At 37.1% G+C, this 22,665-nt stretch overlaps 1 protein-coding gene across 2 annotated transcripts; it reads right to left on the bottom strand.

The window, feature by feature from the left end:
• Positions 1-13,017: 13,017 nt before the first annotated feature.
• On the bottom strand, positions 13,018-21,094 carry LOC130815922 (uncharacterized). 2 transcript variants are annotated; one of them, XM_057682456.1, is made up of 4 exons: positions 16,498-21,094; positions 16,303-16,424; positions 15,691-16,233; positions 13,018-15,618 (listed from the first exon to the last, which is right to left on the bottom strand). In XM_057682456.1, exons 1-4 carry the CDS (start codon positions 17,603-17,605, stop codon positions 14,605-14,607), a joined length of 2,787 nt encoding a protein of 928 aa, XP_057538439.1. In that variant the 5' UTR covers positions 17,606-21,094; the 3' UTR covers positions 13,018-14,604. The 2 variants fall into 2 exon arrangements, with proteins under 2 accessions (XP_057538439.1, XP_057538438.1); XM_057682455.1 differs by having other exon boundaries at positions 13,018-16,233; positions 16,498-21,093.
• Between the last annotated feature and the right edge of the window lie 1,571 nt (positions 21,095-22,665).

Below are 22,665 nucleotides of genomic sequence, written 5' to 3'. Positions count from 1 at the left end.
GTAGTTTTCCAAAACTTTTTGTTTTGGTTCTATAAATATTTCTAACAAATACAAGTAATTGTTTAGTATATTCACAAAAATAATAGTACTAGTTTTTTATTTATCGATTTAACTTAAATTACTGTTATTATTAGTATTTAAAATTTTTACTTTATTTTGATAAAGTTTATTTTTTTTCATTATTTATTTTCACATCTTTGAGTTTGTGATAACATTGACTAAAAAAACATACATATAAGCTTTAATCAATGTTCTAAACTTAAAAGGGTTCATTTGATAATAATTTAGTTGTTGAGGTAAAAGTTTACCAAATTCCATCTACATATCAAAATCAAAAACATTAAAAAATTGAAGAGACAAATCCCTTGGAGTGTTGTTATAGGGACTCCATTAAAATAGTAGAAACTAGCAATTCATTATGCTGGGTAAAGATTTACCTATAACACTATATTATTTTATTTTGATAATTTATATTTTTAATTACATATTCTTAAAAAATTATAAATAGTTAAGATAATAAAGTTATGTGATTAGTCAATTTAAACACATTAATCACAATATATAAAATATACTTTAAAAATAAATAATTTCAATAACCGTAATGTAGAAAGTATTTTCGACAAAATAAAATATAAATATAAAAAGTTAATTATAATTACTTAATTAGTCAATGTTTATGGCTACAAATTGATGAGGAGATCCCTTGTAATCTACGCAAATCCAACCATGATTGCATTTTTAATCATATCTTGATGATTATAAACGACCATAAGATCAGATTAACAGTAGATTAACTATCAAGAGTCAACCTAGTTAATTGGTTTATGACTTTTATTTTCATTCTTTTTAGGCACTTTGTTTGGTAAGATTCCATATTCCACTCGTACAAATTAGAAACCATGCTAAGTTGGGGAAGCAATCGTTAAAGACTTATAGTGGCATTTAGTAGACATAAAATGAAAAAATGATTTGGCTGATCTTTGTACCAGGGAAACAAACGAATATATAGTACTCGCTTCTTTTCAATCCTCTCAATGCAAACAACGGTCATTAAAATTACAATTCTGTTCTACAATTTTATGATTTAAAAATAGATAATTAATCTAGATTGTATGTAGGATCAAAAATCCGTAATAATGGTAGAATCTTAAAATCTTGAAATAAAGTTTTGGTAGTCAATTTGAAGATCCTTTAATCGATCTTAGGATCCGATCCAATAAATTTAGTCTTAATTATACTTAATTTTTCTTAAGCACCATCTTTTATTAATTTTATACACATACACACTAGTATCTGAAAATATTTCAGAATTAAAATTAAAAAATAAAATCTTTGATAATATTGAGTTTTAAACTAATTACTCTTTAAAAATAAGGTTAAGAAACTTTATATCACAATTATAACCTTAAAATAAAATATTAGGATAAACGAAAAAGCATCTTTAACACGTTTAAATTCATTTGTAGAATTATAAGAATTAAGACCTCACGATTTGATCCTATTTATTTGATCCGACCACATTCCATAATTTTACTCTACATACAATCTCGATCCTAATCATCTGAATAGAAAATGAAAAAATACTACATATATTCTACCTAAAACATATAGAAAAAAAAAGAAAGAGTAAGGAACAATTGTATGAACATCTTTATAGAGTGATGGTAATAAATAACCATCACTATCTTAGACATTAGAGACTTTGTCTCCGCATAAATTTATCAAGTAAGATTAAGAAAACAAGAAAACTAGTCCGGCCAATTAATAAAAAAAATCTATTTCGTTAAGAATAGACTTAAATTAGAAATGATATATGCTTAATTCATTACAATCGAATATGTTGCAAAGTATTAATAATAGGAAATCAATAAAAAAATAAATTCAGTTTACTAAAAAAATAGTTCAGTTTCAAAATAAATAACAAAAAAATAGGTTGTGTTTAAGAATCTCCTAAAAGTTACTCTAAGAAGTCGTCTCAAGATTTTAATTGGTTCAGCCAGAACTATTTAAAAAAATTGCTTCCCTTATAAGTGTGAGTTCAAATTTCATTTTCTTATGTTTTTATTACTAATGGACTGTTTGTATGGACCTGATTTACGGTGAGTGTGAGTGCAAATTTCTTTTTTTATGTTTTTATTACTAATAGACTGCTTATATGGATCCGATTCACGATGAAATGGTCTCATACAAGACTTGTTATAAAATTTAATGCAATAAAAAATCATGAGGCACCTTTATTGTTGATGTTCATAATTTAATTTCCTGTGATTAATCAACATAAATATTGAATGTCAATAGTCTTGGGGTTTGGTGTAGTCTAATTGATAGGAGTAATTCATTAATGTGATTTAATGATATTGGTTAAATGCGTTAATGTTTCTCTTGCTTTAGCATGTTTTTTCTCGTCTTGGTACTTAATAGTTTTTTTTTTGAGTTGGGGGACTATATGGCACATTCTTTTTTGTCTCCTAATCTTGATCATATTTCTATGGTATTATGATGATGATAATTAAATATTATTTTTTTATTACGAGGTAGATTGAAGGAATAGAAGGGCAAAGTGAGAATCGAGTCTAAGACCACTCATAAAAAATGATATTTTTTCCAATTGAGATGAAATTCTATTTTCAAAAATTTAAATATCTAATAAACTTTTCAAGGATAACTTTTGAATTTTTCTATAAGCAATATTAAGTATCCCTATCATGCATGCAATTTATTAATTTCAATGAGTTAGATATAGAAATTAAATTCAAATTACTATTATGTCATTAGTTTTTTTTTTTGACTTTTTAAAAAATTAGCTTTACATTTTGACACTTATCCAATGATTTGGGATTGAAAAGTCAAAATTATTATTTAGAAGTATATTCTTTCAAAATTATTTGATTTTAGACATACATATATAAAAATTATACAAATAATAAATAGGTTAATCATCCTTCGTTTAATAACACCAAAATTTAAGTAGGGTAATAGTGTAGAATACTAAATAAAAAAAACTTATTTATCTATCGGGTGAACCACCCACCTAAGGTATTAATATATATATATATATATATATATATATATATATATATATATATATATATATATATATATATATATATATATATATATATATATTCACTAAATATCTACTAAAAACATATATAATTATTTATTAATTAGAACAATTGCTATTTCTGCGAGTAAAATACCAAGTAAATAGATGTTGCTAAAGACGATTTGATTAATATGTAAATATATATTTTCCACGACTCCACGTAGATGGAGTAATATGATTTGAGTTAGCAACTACCTAATCTTCTACCATTTTCAACACAAAAAAAGAAGCTTAGTATAACAATGAATGTATTGGTGGGTAGTTGAAAGACTTCTTTTTCTTTAGAGTAACAAGTCGTTTTCATGTTTAATGCTTCGTCAATCATTAAACGCCATTTGCTCCCCATACAAACGTCACTCATCATACATGGGTCCCTTGCTTCTTAAGTTCTTATCAAAAGTTCTATGCCTAGCCTTCTCGACTCTTTTCTTCAATATCAAAATGTTTCACAAATGTTGACCGAAATTGTTAATGAGATGGTTGTTAAAAATTATTTGTTGATTGTTGATTTTTGATTAAAAAAATAAGTTAAAAAAAAATTTATAAAAAAACTATTATGAAAAAAAATAAATTAATCAAAAAGTCAAAAATCAAAATTCAACTCTAACATCAACAAAATAATTTAATTGCCAATCACCACAATGTCTAAGAAGAAGATTTTTGTTTGGCAATCTACTATTGTTTGTGACTTCTTTCTCTTTTATTTTGAATTTGACAAACTTTAAAAAGATCGATACTAGAATTTTTTTGTTAAATTTGTAAAACTCGAAGAAGAGAGAGGTATTATAATTTATAAATATCTTGTGAACATGTGTAAGGATTTGATCACACAATCACCTTAAATATTTTACATTATCTTTATTATCCTCATTTTTTTTACTTACACGGTTGCATCTAAGTACTTTTTATACAAATTAAGATGGTAAAAAAAATGATAAAATAGTTCATTATTGCCCTTGCTTATTAGAGCATATAGTGAGGCATTAGACTAAAAATTGATTTGAATATAATATATATGATTGACCTGAAGTCAAACCATACTGAAAATATCAACTTAAAGTCATCAAAACAATAATATTTACTCGAGCCCAACCCAAGAACGCCAGAACACACAATTGACTTGATATTGATATATATGAATTCGATCGAACTATAAACTCAGTATTAACACAATTTAAATTTGACAACAGACATAAACCCAAATCAAATCTCGATAAATATTAACTCAAACATGAATTGCACCAATGTTATCTAAACCTAGTCGAAATGAGACTCAATATAATCTTAATATTAAATGATTTTATTTGTCAAATCAAACCTAAAACTCAATTATGTTATAGACTTTATAACATTAGACTTGGCCCAAGTCTAGATACTAAAATGATATTAATATGGAATCAAAGTAAGAACTTTCTATTAGTAATAAGGGTATTGATCTTCAACATAGAAAATTAATTCTCTTTTCCTATTAGCATGAAGTGCGTTATCCTAAAAAAATACATAAATGATATTTTTTGACTCTAATTTGCATTAATTAGGATTTTTGACTACTTTCCTACAAAAACTATGCTAGTAGAAAATTTCAACTATTTTTTCTACTATACTTTATTTTCGACTATTTTCCTACTAATTTCTAACTAAATTTTAATAGACAAAATTCAACTATTTTTAGATAGTCAATAAAAAATATTCTTTAATTAATAGTGATCCTTATGACCTTACCTCAAATAAATACATATCAAAAAAATTTTCTAGTAATCATACAAAATGACCAGAGTCCGAAACATTAAAGTGGATATTGTCTTGAATTGTCTAGAAGTGTACTACTAGTGTGTAATGGGAAGACTAATGTATGGGAAGACCAATATAATGAACTTTGCTTATGCATGCTAATGAAAAGATGTTTCACTGAAATTCATGGATGGAAACATTTTCAAAGAAATACGGCTCATCATGTTCCATATGAGAATTCAAATCATTAGATCATGTTGTTCCACAAAAGACAAGAATTAAAACAAAAAGATCTCTCTAGAATAGGAGTGCTATTTTCTTCAGTGCATTACTAAAGTTCACCACTCTTTTCATTTTATCGTTCATTAGGAATTTGTCTCTGTACTTTAAAAAATTACGAATTTGCCATTAGACTTTAAAACATTTTTTTATTCATTTTATTTATATTATTATTGCTATTATTATTATTATTATTATTATTATTATTATTATTATTGTTATTATTATTATTATTATTATTATTATTATTATTATTATTATTTAAATAACAATAACTTAAAAAATAAATTAATTAAACAAAAGAAATTTTATAATTCGAAATTCAAAAAAAAAAAAATTAATACCAGTCACACAAAAAGTGCGACTCGACCTAGGTACAGTCGCATTTTTTGTGCAACTGGTATTAATTTTTTTTTTAAATTTTTTTATTAATTTTATTTATATTATTATTATTATTATTATTATTATTATTATTATTATTGTTGTTATTTTTATTTAATAAATTATTTTTGAATTTAAATAATTTATTTGAACGTTTAATTATTTTTAATATAATAATAATTACCTCATTAGTGAAAGTAAAGGAACATTGACAGATACAGTTGGCTTCAATAAAGTGTTTTTGTTTAGGTTTGGTTGAAAATAATCGGTGCTGAGAGTCTCGATGCTATATGGAATAAGAAATCCAACAGCCAATTTACTAATTGAGTTTTTTTGATCATTGTAAATGTAAATTAATTAATTGTAATCAATTCACCATATGGGAAAACTAAAAGTCTGAATTTGAATCTATTGGGATTTTTTAAGCACTATTATTATTATTATTAATACTATTATTTAAAAGAATATAAAAAGTTAATAATAATAATAATAATAATAATAATAATAATAATAATAATAATAATAATAACAACAACAACAACAATAATAATAATAATAATAATAACAATAATAATATAAATAAAATTAATAATAATTAAAATAAAAAAATTAATATCAGTCGCACAAAAAGTGCGACTCGACCTAGGTACAGTCACACTTTTTGTGCGACTGGTATTAATTTTTTTTTAATTATTATTAATTTTATTTATATTATTATTGTTATTATTATTATCATTATTGTTGTTGTTGTTGTTGTTGTTGTTGTTGTTGTTGTTGTTGTTGTTGTTATTATTATTATTATTATTATTATTGTTATTATTATTATTATTATTATTATTATTAAATATTTATTTTTGTTTTAATTATTATATTTAATTTTTTTAAAAAATATTTTTATTATTAATTATTATTATTATTATTATTATTATTATTATTAGTAGTATAAATAAGAAAATTTAAGTCCAGTGGCAAAGTTGTAATTTTTTAAATTTTAGGGACAAATTCATAATTTCATTAGGAGGGGTTGGCAATAAAATGAAAAAGGTGGCGAACTTTAAGAATCTGTTTTTTTTTCGTTCCAATATCAAGTACTTGCAACATCCAATTTCTTACCACTCAAACAAACTAACCTCTATAACCATAATTTGTTATTTTGATTATATATATATATTGAATTATATATAATTAAAAATTATATATAATTAAAAATTATAAAAAATTAATAAGTGAGACGGTATAATATTACAAATTAAACAAGATTTTAATTGATCATAATTTTTCACGGGAAGTATTAAATATTTTTACACGATAAATATTGTCAATACTACAATATAACAATTATTTTATAACGGATGAGTAGGAGTAAAAGCAAGGACTAGTTTAATTCAATTTCTTTCTACTTTGATGTTTCAAAAGTCAAATCAAACAAATTCAATATTTCAATCAAAATTTCTAATATTAAGTTATTTAAATGTTCAATTTAAATTGTCTTTCTTCATGGTTATAGCATATTGCATTGATAACAAGCATTTTACCTATACTATTTTCATCGTTTGAGTTAGGCTCATTCAATGTTTACTAAACAAGTCTCGAAAATATATTTAAGCTCATTGATTTCTCTATTTATCTCTCTCATATTTTAAACAAATCTTTTGCATAGGTTAAACTGTCAATCTATTATTTAATAATATTGTCATGGTACTGTTTTTTAATTAATTAATTTATTTAATAATTAGCATCATATTACCAAAATACCCTTTGACCTTTTCCGTTGACCTTAACTTTCGGTCAATGGGCTTTTTGTTGAATGTCCCGACCTCCTTGGATGGCCCATGAGCTACTCACTTCCAGATGCCCTAATTTCCCTCCAGAATAATAACCACCTGTTTGACTCAACTTTCCACTCACCCACATTCTTTGATAATCCTTCTTCCAAGGTAGATAACTGCCCACTATCTTCCACTTTCCTTCATAACCGCCAGCTGCTGCCCATTACTCCCATGATCTTCCTCCTTTCCTCTCTGGAGTAACTTCCTCCTTGAAACATTATAAATAGGGACAACCATCAAAGGGGAGAAGATATCTGAAACAGCTTTCCTAGAATCTTTGCTTACACTACTTCCTTAAGCCTTCCCAACCACTAGCACTAGCACTAGCAATCTCAATCCCGACCTTCCTTCTTGCATTCATTCCACGATCAGTCATTCATTAATTTCCGATTTACGTTCTGACTTGAGCGTCGGAGGGGTCTTCCGGGAGGTCACCCCCCGGACAAGGCTAACGTGTCGTGTTGCAGGAATTCAGGTCGCTTCCTCTCATAAGCCGCTTCTCTTGATCACACTTCTACTTATCTCCAGGTATTTCAAGTGTATCCCACTTCCACGTTTCATTACCGAAACAGTTTGGCGCCGTCTGTGGGGACGTGTACAAGAAGTCATGGCTCCCAAGAAGAACCCGACTCAAACCGCCACCGTGCATAGCACAGACACAGACACTTCAGCGGGTCACGCTAATAATCAAGCCGTGACTCGCCGTGATCTGGACATGCTAGCGCGAAATCTCACGGCCGCGTTCTCTGAACAACTCCGCGCCGTCATAAACAATACCCCTACTCAACAACGGGTACTGGAAGACATGGCGAACCAAATAAAAAACTTAGAGGAACGAATCGAGCCCCGTCAAGAGATACCAAAATCTCATGAATCTCAAGACGGGAACTCGAGGACTTCCCATTCCAGTAGACGCAATAAAAATAGGCGGGAAAGGTCCAGAACTTACCCGCACCAAAGCAAGACAGGTACACGAGATGGCGAATCCAAAACCGCCACTCCAGATGCCCGAACCTTCATAGAGAGCAAAAAGCGAAAGACGTCTGAGAGCGTCCAATCCCTGGTAGATAAAAGAAGGGAGGAAAGGAAGAAGGCACAACTCGCCGGGTCTAGCCGTCCCCTCACTCCCACCTCCATGCCGCGGAATGAGGACGACAAGAGTGTCCTTCCTGAAGAGCCCATACCATTAGTCTCTCCCCTGGCCAGAGAGATACTGAATACTCCCAATCCCGGGAAAATAAAGGTACCAAACATGGCTGCTTTCGATGGCACGTCATGCCCGCAGGAGCATTTGACGGCGTATAAGAATCTTATGTTGTTGTACACCACCAACTCATCGTTATGGTGTAAGTTCTTTCCAACTACTCTTACAGGAGTAGCTTTGACGTGGTACACCTCCCTTCCCGGAGGAAGCATCCACAACTTTGCCCAACTAGAGGGCAAGTTCTTGGGCCACTTTATAGCCTCAAGAAGGCAGGAGAAATCAAATTTCCACCTGCTTAGTGTCACTCAATTGGAAGGAGAGTCCATATCCTCATATCTTAAGAAGTTCCATGAGGCAGTGCTGGAAGTGACTGATTTGGAGGAGTCGGTTGCCCTAAACGCCCTAATCAACGGAATGAAGGCCCAACGGCTGAAGTTCCAGTTGGTTGAAAGTCAAGTAAAGACGTATGCAGAGGCCATGAAACAATGCCAAAGTTATGTCACGGCGTCAGAGATATGTCAAGCACATGATCCGAAAAGGCGAAAGTTTGAGAAAAAAGATGTCGGGCCCCCCCATCAATCCTCACGAAGCAGGGAGGAGCATTCTTCGAGGAGAGAGAAGAATTACATGCCGCGTCGTCCTACGCCGCCGTCTGATATGGGACCTCCACGAGCCCGACACGTATACGTTACAGAAGGAGAAACTAGGACGCGGAATCTGGGAGATGGAGGAAACGACCCCATATTCAATCGAAACAGGAGGGACATTTTCTTCGCTGTTCGAGATCAATTGCCAGCTCCACCTCCAGTTACCACCCCCTCTGATAGGCGCAACTATAATCTGTGGTGTGATTATCACAAAGAGCACGGCCATACTCTGGCACAATGTCGCGAACTAAAGCGCATCTTGCATCAGTTGGCTAACGAAGGAAAACTGTCCAGGTTCCTCAACAGGAGAGATTATGATGCTGGAAGAGAAGGGGAAAGGAGGCCATGGCAACAGAAACGCCGATCCCCCAAGAGGAACGAAGCTAGACGCGAAAGTTCCGACACTCAAGGAACTATCAACATGATTTTTGGGGGACACACTGAGGAATATCCCACTATCCGCGCGGCAAAAAACAGCGTCCACACTTTGCTGAAAGGACCTCCCAGGGCCGCATCTAAGGGACCGGTCATGAAGTTCGATGCCACGACCTCCCAACCGCTGCAACAACCCCATACCGATCCCCTGGTGGTCTCTCTTAAAATCGGGCAAATGAAAGTCAGACGAGTGCTGGTAGATACGGGAAGCACGGCTGATCTTATTACAATGGAGTGCTTGAGAAAGATGAAGTTCGAGGAAAAGCACTTACAACCCCTAGACAAACCACTGATTGGGTTTGGAGGAAGTCAGGTCATTCCGTTGGGCACGATCATTCTCCCCGTACGAGTAGGGGAGAGAAATGAAAGCCGGACCATGCCCATACGGTTCACAGTGGTAGATCTCAACTTCCCCTACAATGCTATCATGGGGCTCCCACTCATTAATAAGATCAAGGCAGCAATCTTTCCCCATCAACTCTTGCTGCAATTCGAGACAGATAATGGACAAGTTGGCATTCTCAAGGGAGACCAAGTGACGGCTCGCCAATGCCTCGTCAACACCCTGAAGCGCGGGTCCTCCGAGACACGAGCAAAAAGAAAAAGGGAAGACAATGTCCCAGCTGTCATGAGCGTGTACAAGGAAAATCTCAGCACGCATGAAAGGCCTCGCCCCATAGAACGATACGAGGAAGTAGACATGTTCGAGGGGAAACAAATCAAGGTAGGGAAAGATCTTCCTAGCACGGTCAAACAGGACATAGTGGCCACCATTGCTGAGTTCCGCGACGTCTTTGCTTTTTGCACGGAAGAAATGCCTGGCATCCCTACCAGTGTCGCGTGTCATAAACTTGACATCAAACCAGGCTATAAACCCATAAAACAAAAGCTACGACATCAAGGAAGAGAGCGGACTGAGGCCGCCAAGGAGGAAGTCGAGAAGTTGTTGAGAGCCGGATTTATTAAAGAATGCAAATACTCTGAGTGGCTATCCAACGTTGTCCTGGTGAAAAAACCGAATGGCAAGTGGAGGATGTGCGTCGACTTCACGGACCTGAATAAGGCGTGCCCTAAAGACGATTACCCACTTCCAAAGATAGATCATCTGGTGGATTCTACAGCAGGCCATGCATTATTAAGCTTCATGGATGCCAATGCCGCTATCATCAGATTCCGTTGGCAATTGAAGACCAACCTCACACGGCCTTCATTACCAGCATGGGAGTCTATTGCTACAAGGTTATGCCCTTCGGATTAAAAAACGCGGGGGCAACTTATCAAAGGATGGTCAACAAGGCCTTCCAATCTCAGATTGGACGGAATTTAGAAGTATATGTAGATGACATGATCACAAAAAGCAAACAAGCAAGTCAGCACGCCGCAGACTTACGAGAGACGTTCCTTACCCTTCGAAAGCACCAAATGAAACTCAATCCTAACAAGTGTGTGTTTGGAGTTACCGGAGGGAAGTGCCTGGGCTTCCTGGTAGACGAGCGAGGCATTGAGGCAAATCCCGATAAAATCCGGGCTATACAAAACATGAGATCTCCCACCTCAGTAAAAGAAGTACAAAAGCTCACGGGGTGCCTGGCTGCTCTTGGAAGATTTCTTTCCAAGTCCGCGGATAAATGTTTACCCTTCTTTAAAACAATAAAACAACAGAAGTTCGAGTGGACAGCAGAAGCAGAAGAGTCCTTCCGCCAACTTAAAGAGCACCTGTCCACCTTGCCAAAACTAGTTTCGCACATCAAAGGGGAGAAGCTAGTCCTATATGTCTCTGTCTCCGAATATTCGTTATCCGGAGTACTGGTTGCGGAAAGAGAAAAGAAACAGCTTCCTATATACTATATAAGTCATGCATTCCGTGGCTCGGAGGGAAACTACGGTGAAGTCGAAAAAGTCATATTCGCAATCGTCATGGCAAGCAGGAAATTGAAGCCCTACTTTCAATCCCACCAGATCATCGTCCGGACTGATCAACCTTTGAAAAAGATTCTGGAAGGGAAAAACAAGTCAAGCCGCGTCACAGATTGGGCAAACCAGCTGGCGGATTTCGGCATCGAATACGAGCCTCGAACGGCAATCAAAGCCCAAGCTCTGGCTGACTTCATTGCTGAAAGCACTCTCCCCTATCATCCTGAACCCAATCAGGAATGGAAGTTGTATGTAGATGGGTCCTCTACCCAATCAGCAAGTGGAGCTGGACTCCTCATTGTGTCTTCCGCCGGGGCCCGTATGGAAAGAGCGGTCAGGTTCGAGTTCGCAGCATCCAACAACGAGGCCGAATATGAAGCATTATTGATGGGACTGAGAATTTGCTACGAAACGGGAGCCAAAAAATTGTCCGCCTTTTCTGACTCCCAATTGATTGTTGGACAAGTGAACGGGGAGTTCGAAGCTAAAGATGACAGCATGAAAATGTACCTGCAGCAAGTAAAGGAATTTGTTCAAAAATTCGACAAGTTCACGTTGGAGCACATTCCAAGATCCCAGAACACCCAAGCTGATTCCCTGGCAAAGCTTGCCAGCTCAGCAGAAACATCCGCGGCTCGAGACATAATCTGGGAAGTGCTTCCTAACCCCAGCATCAACTTCATGGTCGATACCATCGACAGATCAGAAACATGGATGGAGCCATACATCGAATATTTGCGGAGTCAGACGCTTCCCCAAGATGAATGTCAGGCCAAAATGCTCCGGAAGAAAGCTAGATGGTTCGAACTCCACGAAGGAACGCTCTACAAGAAGTCATATACACACCCCCTCCTGAAATGCGTATCCCCTGAAGAAGGAAACTATATCCTCCGCGAAATACACGAAGGTGGATGCGGTATACACCAAGGAGTACGGACTGTCATTGGGAAAGTCCTTAGAAGTGGATATTATTGGCCCTCACTCCGAGAAGACGCGGAGTATTTGATCAAAAGATGTCCTGAATGTCAGTACCACTCAAAGATAGGAAGGAAGCCATCTAATTACTTGACCGCCATGCAAGCCGTCCTGCCTTTCGACAAATGGGGCATGGACCTCCTTGGCCCCTTCCCTCCGGCAAAAGGGCAACGCAAATTCATCATTGTGGCCATTGATTATTTCACAAAATATGTAGAAGCGGAAGCCCTTAGCTCAATCACGGACAAACAAGTCTGTCAGTTTATATGGAGGAATATCATCACAAGGTACGGCATCCCCCGGGTGATCATAACAGATAATGGAAGGCAGTTCGTCAGCAAGAACACTATCGAGTACTGCGACAAGTTTAACATCCAAATCAGATTCAGTTCAGTATCCAGGCCGCAAACTAATGGTCAAGTAGAGTCCGCGAACAAAGAGATCCTGAATGGCATTAAGAAGAAGATAGAGGGGGTCAAAGGTAATTGGGATGAAGAACTACCAGGCATCTTATGGGCAAGTCGAACAACCATCAAAGACTCAACGGGGCATACACCTTTCTCTTTAGTATACGGATCTGAAGCCGTGCTCCCAGTTGAAATAGGCGTACCCTCTACAAGGGTCACCTACTACTCACACGACGAAAATGAGGAAGGTAAAAGAGCAAACTTAGATCTGCTGCCAGAGACAAGAGGAAACGCACTGCTGAGATCAATAGCACAAAAACAAAAGATGATCCGTAGCTTCAATCGCCACGTCAAAACCAGACGCATTCAAATTGGTGATTTAGTCCTCCGAAAAGTAGAAGCTACGGGAAAAATCGTGGAGAAAGGAAAGTTAGGGGCCAACTGGGACGGACCTTTCAGAGTCACCCACGTCGTCAAACCAGGAACCTTCGAACTGGAAGACATGAAAGGGAAAAAACTACCCCGACCATGGAATGGAGACCATTTGAAAAAATTCTTCATTTAATAAAATTTGCAAGGGGCAATCGACAAGCATCAGCATAAACAGCCTCATCAGGGACAGACTCATCAGCACCAATCCGCGACTACAGTCCTTCCGCAACATAATTGCGTTGTAATTCAAAATTACTTCAATCGTCACTTGTATCCTTAACAATCATTAATAAACAGGTTTTATTTTCAAATTATCCGGCTCTTATGTTCGCAAATGTTTGGTAAAATTCTTTTGCAAATCTTATTAAATCAGTAATATCCATAAGTCGGACCCTTGAGAGGGGTCCCATTATCAAATTATTTTGTCACTAACGAACTTGTGATACCTATAAGTCGGACCCTTAGGATAGGGTTCCAAGACCAAAAATCACTTGAAATATCTGACATCCGTTCGTAGCACCGATAAGACGGACTCCCAGTTTGGGGTCCCTATAGTTCAAAATATTCTAAGTTCTCACAAGTATGTTTCCCAACCGGGACATCGATAAGTCGGACTCCCAGTTTGGGGTCCCTATAGTTCAAAATATTCTAAGTTCTCACAATGATGTTTTCCAACCGGGACATCGATAAGTCGGACCTCAAGTTTGGGGTCCCTATAGTTCAAAATATTCTCAGTTCTCACAGTAATGTTTCCCAACCGGGACATCGATAAGTCGGACCTCAAGTTTGGGGTCCCTAGAGTTCAAAATATTCTAAGTTTTCACAATGATGTTTCCCAACCGGGACATCGATAAGTCGGACTCCCAGTTTGGGGTCCCTAAAGTTCAAAATATTCCAAAAGATGTTTCCCAACCGGGACATTGATAAGTCGGACCCCCAGTTTGGGGTCCCTGAGTTCAAAAGAAAATCTCAAGTCTCCCAATAAGATAACCCGCAACCGGGACATCGACAAGTCGGACCCCCTTACTGGGGTCTAAAGGCTGAAAATATTCTAAGTACAAATTTCCTTGATGTCGCCTGCGCGTGACATCGAAAAATCACGTCCTCTAAGTATTATTCCGCAGCCTCGGAAAAGAGAAGCCACGGCTCAACGAATAAAAGCATGGACACCACGAATAAACTCCATAATCAGGGATATATACATCAAAATATTCAAAATACAGAGTTGAATGTTTGCAAAAATCAAAATTACAAAATTGCAAGATTATACATCTTCCAAAAAAGCCTCGACGTCTTGATCCGGCGGCAGAGGAGGCTCGATCCTTCCCTCTTCAAGACTGGGAGTGAAGCTTACATAATCTTCAACGTTAAACGGCTCCACCCCGATCTCGGACAGCTCTCGGGATAAGCCCTGGAGGTTCCTACCTTCGTCAATAATAAGATTCGATAAATCAAGGCACAAAACCTCCAGGTTGGAGAGCGTCAAGTTTTCCGGGACATCTGACGCCGGAGGAGAAGAGAGAGCCAGCTGATCCAAGTCGAGGCATAAAGCCTCCCTCTCAGCCTCTGCATCCATCCTTTCGGACCAGGCTCTCCTTTCATCCGCATCCCAAGCAGCGTCGACCAGTACCGCCGACTCCCCGTCCAAGACAGGAGTAAGGTTGGACAAGGCTTCACTTCCCTTCTGATCAGCAGTTTGCTGAAGAGATGTAAAATCCATGCCCAACTCTGCGGCAGCCAAACGATACTTTTCGTCACTGATCAGGGTTCCGGCTCTCACCATCTCCGCCGTCAGATCTCCAAGAAACTTCGACGCTTCCGGCTCATCCGAAAGAAGCCAATCTCGAGCCATCCGGGCCTTCCTGGTTAAACACAATTTATACACCTTCGCCGCGGATAGGATCATCTTGAAGTGGGCAGAATCAGTCGATACTTGCTGCATAAGTTGCTGGTTCTGATGAACGAGCTTGGCATGGGTATCCATCAGCAAGCCGACTTCATGGCCGAGGCTCGCAGACCAGGTGGAAGCAGCATCTAAGTTCTCGATGGTCTGGTCCAGCTGCTTCCTTGCCCTTTCCCGCCATTGTTCGGTCCTGACCAAGCGCTCTTTCAGCTCAGAACACTTGGCCAATTTCTCTTTTAGGCCCGGCAAGTCCTCCCGCAATTTTGATAATTCGTCATTCAGCTCCTCACAGCGGGAGGTAAGGGCGGCAATGGTTTCCTGGTCCGCGGCACTTTGACGGTTTGCGTCGAGCTCAAAAGCCAACCGTATGAACGCCTGCAAAGAAACGGCAACTAAAGAAATCCGGAAACCAAGTAATGACACTACTAAGCATAAAAAAGTCATTACCTCTGCCGCCGAAGCTTGTGCCTGACGCACCCTGTCACGGGGGGGCATGGATTCTAGTAGGTCGACGTCCACCTTGCTGATTAAGTTGGACGTCGCCCTGTTAAAACGAACAATTAAGCCCTTATGCCCCAACTCCGGAAAGGGTGTCTTGTGTCGAAAAGGGAAAACTTCCCGACGACGATAAACCTCAGCGAATTGTGATGAGGGAGCCGCGGAAGACTCCCCCACCTTCTCCTTCCCCTTGTTCGAAGCTGGCCGTGGAGAGTCCGAAGGGGGAGACGCCTCCTCCTCAACCGACCCTATGCGGAGAGGTACGGCCGTAGGAATCGTGCCCACAGAGGGCCTCTTGGCCGAGCTCTCCTTGCGGGAAGAAGAATCCCGCTTCCTCTTCTTTTTCCCACTCTTTTTCACCCCCCTTGTCTGTGGAGGAATCACCCTATCAGATTCATCGGGGATGTGAATTTGTTTTCTCTCTTCGAGAAGTCGGAGAGCCTCTTGCTCTGAGGGCACGTCCTCCAGACCCTTCTCTACAGTCGCCGAGTCCTACAAAGGAAAAAGTTAGGAAGAATCAACAGAAATCTTTCATAACGAAGAAATTTTGTGAAGTTATACCTTCGGAGGAAGGGGAAGAGGCTTATCCTCGGGTCGCTGTATGGCCCCTTGAGCAAGTCTTAGAACGCTGAATTTCTTCATCAGCTCCGGACTCTTTGCTCGAAGATTCTCCTTGGCTATCCCTGTAAAAATCGCGAGTTAGAAACAGTTAAACATATCATAGGAAAGAAAAGGAAGAAACCCGGTAATTCTTACTCCGATCGATAGCCAAGCTGATGCCGAATGACGAGAGGAGGTTCTCGTTCTCCAACTCAGGGCGACCAGGTATCCAATTAAGTTGGACGTTCATTGGTTTCCTTCCCAATTGAACGTCCATCTTTGCGTACTCTATGATCACCGCGTCACTAAAAGAACACTGCGGGATCCCATTATTAAAACCCGCAAGGTTGGGTTTAATGTCAAAAGAGGTCTTGATGTTCCATCCCTCTGAATTATACAAAAATGCAAATTTCGTCCTATACCCCTTCTGGTTATCGGGGAGGTCTTGGACTATCTTCAGTCCTCGACGGTGTGTAAAAGTAATCCAGCCACAGCCGTATGATTGCGAATTACATAGGCGGGCTCTGAATATATATCTAAAAGCTGTGAGTGTTGGTGGCACGGCCAAAACTTTGCATAGGATCAAAAAGGCCACCATACAACCCCAGGCGTTTGGGTATAACTCGGGCACTGAAATGTTCAAAAACTCTAACACCTCCCTAAAAAACGGGTGAAGAGGAAATCTGAGCCCTAATTCAAAAGAAGGAAAGTATACAGCTATACAATGTGGGGGAGGAAACCTAACGGTGTCATAATTCCCCGGGGTAATAATGTTTATATTATCCTTCAAACCCCATTTTTGAGAGATGGCCTCCCGGCGGTTGTCTAGATCTCTTTTGGTCTGTAAATCAATGAAGTAATTTAGGGGCCCGCCGTTTGGAATGTAGAATGGAGGAGGAACTGGCGCTGCACTCTCCCTTCCAGAAGACTCGGCTGATCCTTCAAGGTTTTCCATATCTACATACAATAACCCTTCTAGGTCAGGATTTATTCGCGGCAAGTAATTTGGAAAGAAAGCAACGCTCACTTCCCAAGGAGCAGTTTTTATAATCTCCGGAGGGTATATAGGGGATACAGACGACTCATCCCCATCTTTTATTGGTTCATAATGGGGGGTAATTCTCACCGAACTACTTTCATCCGAGTCATTCATTGATAACCCCTTTTTATTAAGACGCCTACGTACTATCAAAAGAGTTTCCGGCAAGTTAGTAGGGTTGGTGTCTGAGTTAGCTATAGTCTCTTGAGTAGCCGCGACATCCATGTTAATAATAAAGTAGTAGTCGAAACTTGTAAAGAATAGAGACTAAATTCATAAACAAATTCAAAGTTCTAGGCTAACATTCAAGAACAGTTTGAAGAATAACTTGAAGAAATTCGAAAAATCTGGGAAAGTTTGAATACCTTAAAGAAATTTGAAGATTTGTCAGAAACTTGATGAAGATTTGTCAGAAACCTTGAAGATCTTCGAAAGATTTGTCAGAAGTTTGAAGGAGGGATGAAGATTGTCCGAGCGTTTCTCTACTTTCTCTTTCTTGCAATTTGAAGATTTGAGGGAGTTAATGAAGATTAGGTGAAATGGAACTATTCCAACTACCCTATTTATAGCGGCAATAAATGCTTCACTTGGGATTTGAGCATTCGAACGAAAGGGTGGAATTCCGGAGGAAAACTGGGAAGTCGATAAGTCGGACTCCCAATAACTGGGAAGTAATGACCGTGAAGTCTATTAGTCGGACCCTGGTTGAAAGGGTATGTTGCGAAATTTTTCTAAGTGTTAACTCTTGAATATAGCCGGAAGGTCGAAAAGTCGGACCCCCAATTAGAGAGGAACGTCATAAATTTGTTTGAATGTCAAAGCCATCCCACCGGTGGGGCGACGAGTCAGACCCCAGGTAGGGGGGAGCAGGTAATTATTCAAGTCCTTTAGCACTCGAATATGTCCGGAGAGTCGATAAGTCGGACCCTAAACTGAACCTCCAGAAAGGAAAATCATTTCAAGTATAGAGAGATTACCCATTCCTCCGTCCGACTTATGGACACGGCGGGTAAAATGTGATGGAAGGAAATATGAAAATATCTCAAGGGCAAAGGAAATCTGTGTGATCGATAAGTCGGACTCCTTGGTGCACCCAGTCATAATGTAGAAATTCCATGTATGAGAGAAGTCCCATATTTCTGTATGATTGAAGACACGGGTCTGCGAGCTGGTTCCCCGTCATAAAAGAGGAGGGGTGAAGAGTAAAGTGGCTGATTCCCATATTTATCCGTGTGGTCGATAAGTCGGACCCCCAAATGACCCTAGTCCAGGTGAAAAATTCTAAGTATAGAATCTCTCATGTGTGTCCGTGGGATTGAAGATGCGAGTTATGGGGCTCATTCCATATCATGCTAGAATAAAGGGGGCTGCTTTGACCGAGTACTGAACATTTTTAAAGATATCCGTGTGGTCGATAAGTCGGACCCCCAGGGGGTCCTTCTCTTTCTTAAAATATTCTAAGTGTTGAAGAGGGATTCTCGTGTTGAATTCGTGAGTAAAGACGCAAACTATTAGTTCGCGGCATAGTTCAACAATAGGGGTAAAAATATCTTGAGTAGAATGCTATGCCGCGTCATTACTAGGGATCCGATTCGTAAAAACCCTTGGCGTTACGCGGCATCAGTTCAAAACAGACAGTTGATTTAATCCGCATAGTCAATAAGTCGGACCCTCCTTGGGTGTTTTGTTGAAAACCTGATTTCTGCGATATCAGTGAAAGCAAGGGTCGAGACATGATGTCGCGGAATCTAGATCCCACATTCACTATTTCGCTGTTGTATTATAACGCGTCTGGGGCTACTCCGCGGCATACTTCAAGCCGCGGCTTCATATGCCCGTTTGACCCGTATTCAATACGTTCTTACCTGACAAGCTTAAAAGGTCATATCTTTTTCATTACAACTCGGAATTCAGCACAAGGACTGTCGATTCAAAGCTTGCAAACTCAATTTTCAAGATCCATGAGGAGCTTCGCCAGGTCGGGTATATGTTTTACCTCATGGGGCTTTTGAATGTTCTCTACGATCATTAAATCAAGCTCCAATGGGCACCTGTTTTTTCCGCATAAAGGAGGATGTTTCTAGTCGTTGTGGCTCTCCCCTCACATCACCCTTCATGCGTGGGGCTAAGTGTCATGGTACTGTTTTTTAATTAATTTATTTATTTAATAATTAGCATCATATTACCAAAATACCCTTTGACCTTTTCCGTTGACCTTGACTTTCGGTCAATGGGCTTTTTGTTGAATGTCCCGACCTCCTTGGATGGCCCATGAGCTACTCACTTCCAGATGCCCTAATTTCCCTCCAGAATAATAACCACCTGTTTGACTCAACTTTCCACTCACCCACATTCTTTGATAATCCTTCTTCCAAGGTAGATAACTGCCCACTATCTTCCACTTTCCTTCATAACCGCCAGCTGCTGCCCATTACTCCCATGATCTTCCTCCTTTCCTCTCTGGAGTAACTTCCTCCTTGAAACATTATAAATAGGGACAACCATCAAAGGGGAGAAGATATCTGAAACAGCTTTCCTAGAATCTTTGCTTACACTACTTCCTTAAGCCTTCCCAACCACTAGCACTAGCACTAGCAATCTCAATCCCGACCTTCCTTCTTGCATTCATTCCACGATCAGTCATTCATTAATTTCCGATTTACGTTCTGACTTGAGCGTCGGAGGGGTCTTCCGGGAGGTCACCCCCCGGACAAGGCTAACGTGTCGTGTTGCAGGAATTCAGGTCGCTTCCTCTCATAAGCCGCTTCTCTTGATCACACTTCTACTTATCTCCAGGTATTTCAAGTGTATCCCACTTCCACGTTTCATTACCGAAACAAATATATTTTATGAGAATATAAGTTTTTTAAAAGTTTATCTTACAAAAAAACAAGCTGCATATACGCCTTCATTAAAAAGCACTTTCAGTGAATGAGCTGTTCTCTGTGGACTGTGGATTCCCCGGCCCAAACGGCTGTGATTGGCATCGAGTTCTACCTTTTAGATGTTGGGCTGAATAAACCCATAAAAGAGGTAGTAACCCAAATCAGCACTCAGCCGAAGCCAATACATACCCTATTAAGCAAACAACTAGTAGACGTATCTAAAATACAGTTCATTAAAGATTAATATCTATTTACCGTATCTTTATTGTCTATTTACATTATTCTTAATGCTTACTTATCGTATTCTTAATGTCTATTTTCAATATTTTAAATGTCTATTTACATCATTCTTAATGCCTATTTACAATATTTTAAAAAAATATATAATAGGCCGACCAAATTAAAAATGGCCTCTCAAAGAGACCGTCTCTCACAAGAATTTGTGTTAAGCAAAAAATGCTCAGCAACTCGTGTGAGAGGGCCTCTCATAAATCATAAGCAGCTCAATAGATTTTGGAATGTGAAGTATGTGTTGATAGTATGTGAAGTAGGTTTTATCGTATGTGAATTTATTTATGTTACTTGAGTAGGTGATTATGGAATATTGTTTGTATAGTAGCTTATGGTATGTGAGTAGGTGATTATAATATATAGTTTGTGTAGTAGGTACTTATGGTATGTAAAAAACACGAGAAAAGATAAACACATACTTTATACCATAAACAACTACTTTACATATCTTAAACACCTAACTTCATATACAATAAACACCTACTTACATACCATAAAGTCTATATTTACAATAGTTCTAGTAATTGTTTATTGTATATATAGTAGAAATTCATTGTATGTAAAGTAAGTGTTTATGGCATATAAAATAGATATTTATAATATGTCAAGCAAATATTTATCTTTTTCAATATATATATATATATATATATATATATATATATATATATATATATATATATATATATATATATATATATATATATATATTTGAATCAATTTCAAAGATGATTTTTTTAAAGATTATCTCTCTCAGTAAAATTATCTCCATATCAGAGAAAAAAGGTCCTTTACCCAACAAAATTATATTTATAGGATAAGTCTCAATGCAAAAATTCATTCATTACATTTACAAATAGCATTTGAACTATCTTGTTTACGACAAATAGTATAAGTATTTAGATGATGGTAGGACTGTGGCACATGAAAGTTGTTTAGTAATAAATGATAAACGACCAAATATAAAGAGGTCGGGTCTACGCAAGATTGGAAATATAATTTATGTGACCACATACTTGCAATTGTAACGACACTTTCCCTGCCCTACTCACCATGTTTTCTGGGCATTTTCCTCCCTCCACTTTCCAATACTTTCAATTTTCTAACTTCACTCACTTCTCCAACCTTCCATCATTACTTGGTCCCACTTTTCTTTTTTTTTTTTCTCATAAAAATATTTCAAAGATAATAATATTTTTCCTGACCAAAACATAATAAAGCTATCTCAATGAAATAGATAAAACTTTATCAAGGAACAAACTCAATCTAAAGTTTAATCTGATAGTTGAAAGTCCGTGATATCTTATATACTCTAATTCCATAATAATAGTCAAGCTTATTCGACTTTAATCATCTTATTTTCTTCACAAAATTCAATTTGTTCTATAACCATTTATAGAAGTATTATTTGTTCGTAATGCGAAATTGTGACAAAAAACTTTGATCTTAAAAAAGTTCATCACGTTGAAAATGATATGATCTTAAGAAATATACAAATTATTTTCATTATCATTTAATATCAACAATCGAACATATCGTTAAAATATAACATATCAAGCGGTCTCAATATACTCTAACAATTACTAATATCAAGTACGAAGTTGCATTATATGGATGACGAAGAACTTCATACTCCACGCAAAGTGAAAGAGCAACAACTAATTTAAAATAAAATACATCCTTATCAAACCATTTTGTGTATCCAATTTTCTTCCCTTATTCTATGTTCAAACTAAATTTGACTAAAATTAATAATGTTATTGTTCAAACTGACTATTGTGTCTTTAAATTCTTGTTGATCTGTCACTTCTTGGACTTTAATGCAACTTACTACAGTTTTCATGCATAATTTTGCATGTTTAACTTTTTTTAGTTTAACTCAATTCAGTTTAATTCAATTTAGTTTTCATGCATAATTTTACATATTTAACTTTAATGCAATTAACTTTTTATGGTTCTTAAAACAATACTTTCATCATTTTTTATGTTAAAATACATACGTATTCTGAAATTTCAATCATCAACTTATTTAGTTAATTTAGTTTCTTGATAAATTAAATTAACAGAAGTTTAAAATTTACATATTATTACCTATTCTATCAATTCTTAGGT

This window comes from Amaranthus tricolor, chromosome 6 (assembly GCF_026212465.1).
Source record: "Amaranthus tricolor cultivar Red isolate AtriRed21 chromosome 6, ASM2621246v1, whole genome shotgun sequence".
In the NCBI taxonomy this organism is placed as follows: Eukaryota; Viridiplantae; Streptophyta; class Magnoliopsida; order Caryophyllales; family Amaranthaceae; genus Amaranthus; species Amaranthus tricolor.
The sequence above is the reverse complement of the archived record's forward strand: the minus strand, read 5'-3'. Positions and strand labels throughout refer to the sequence as shown.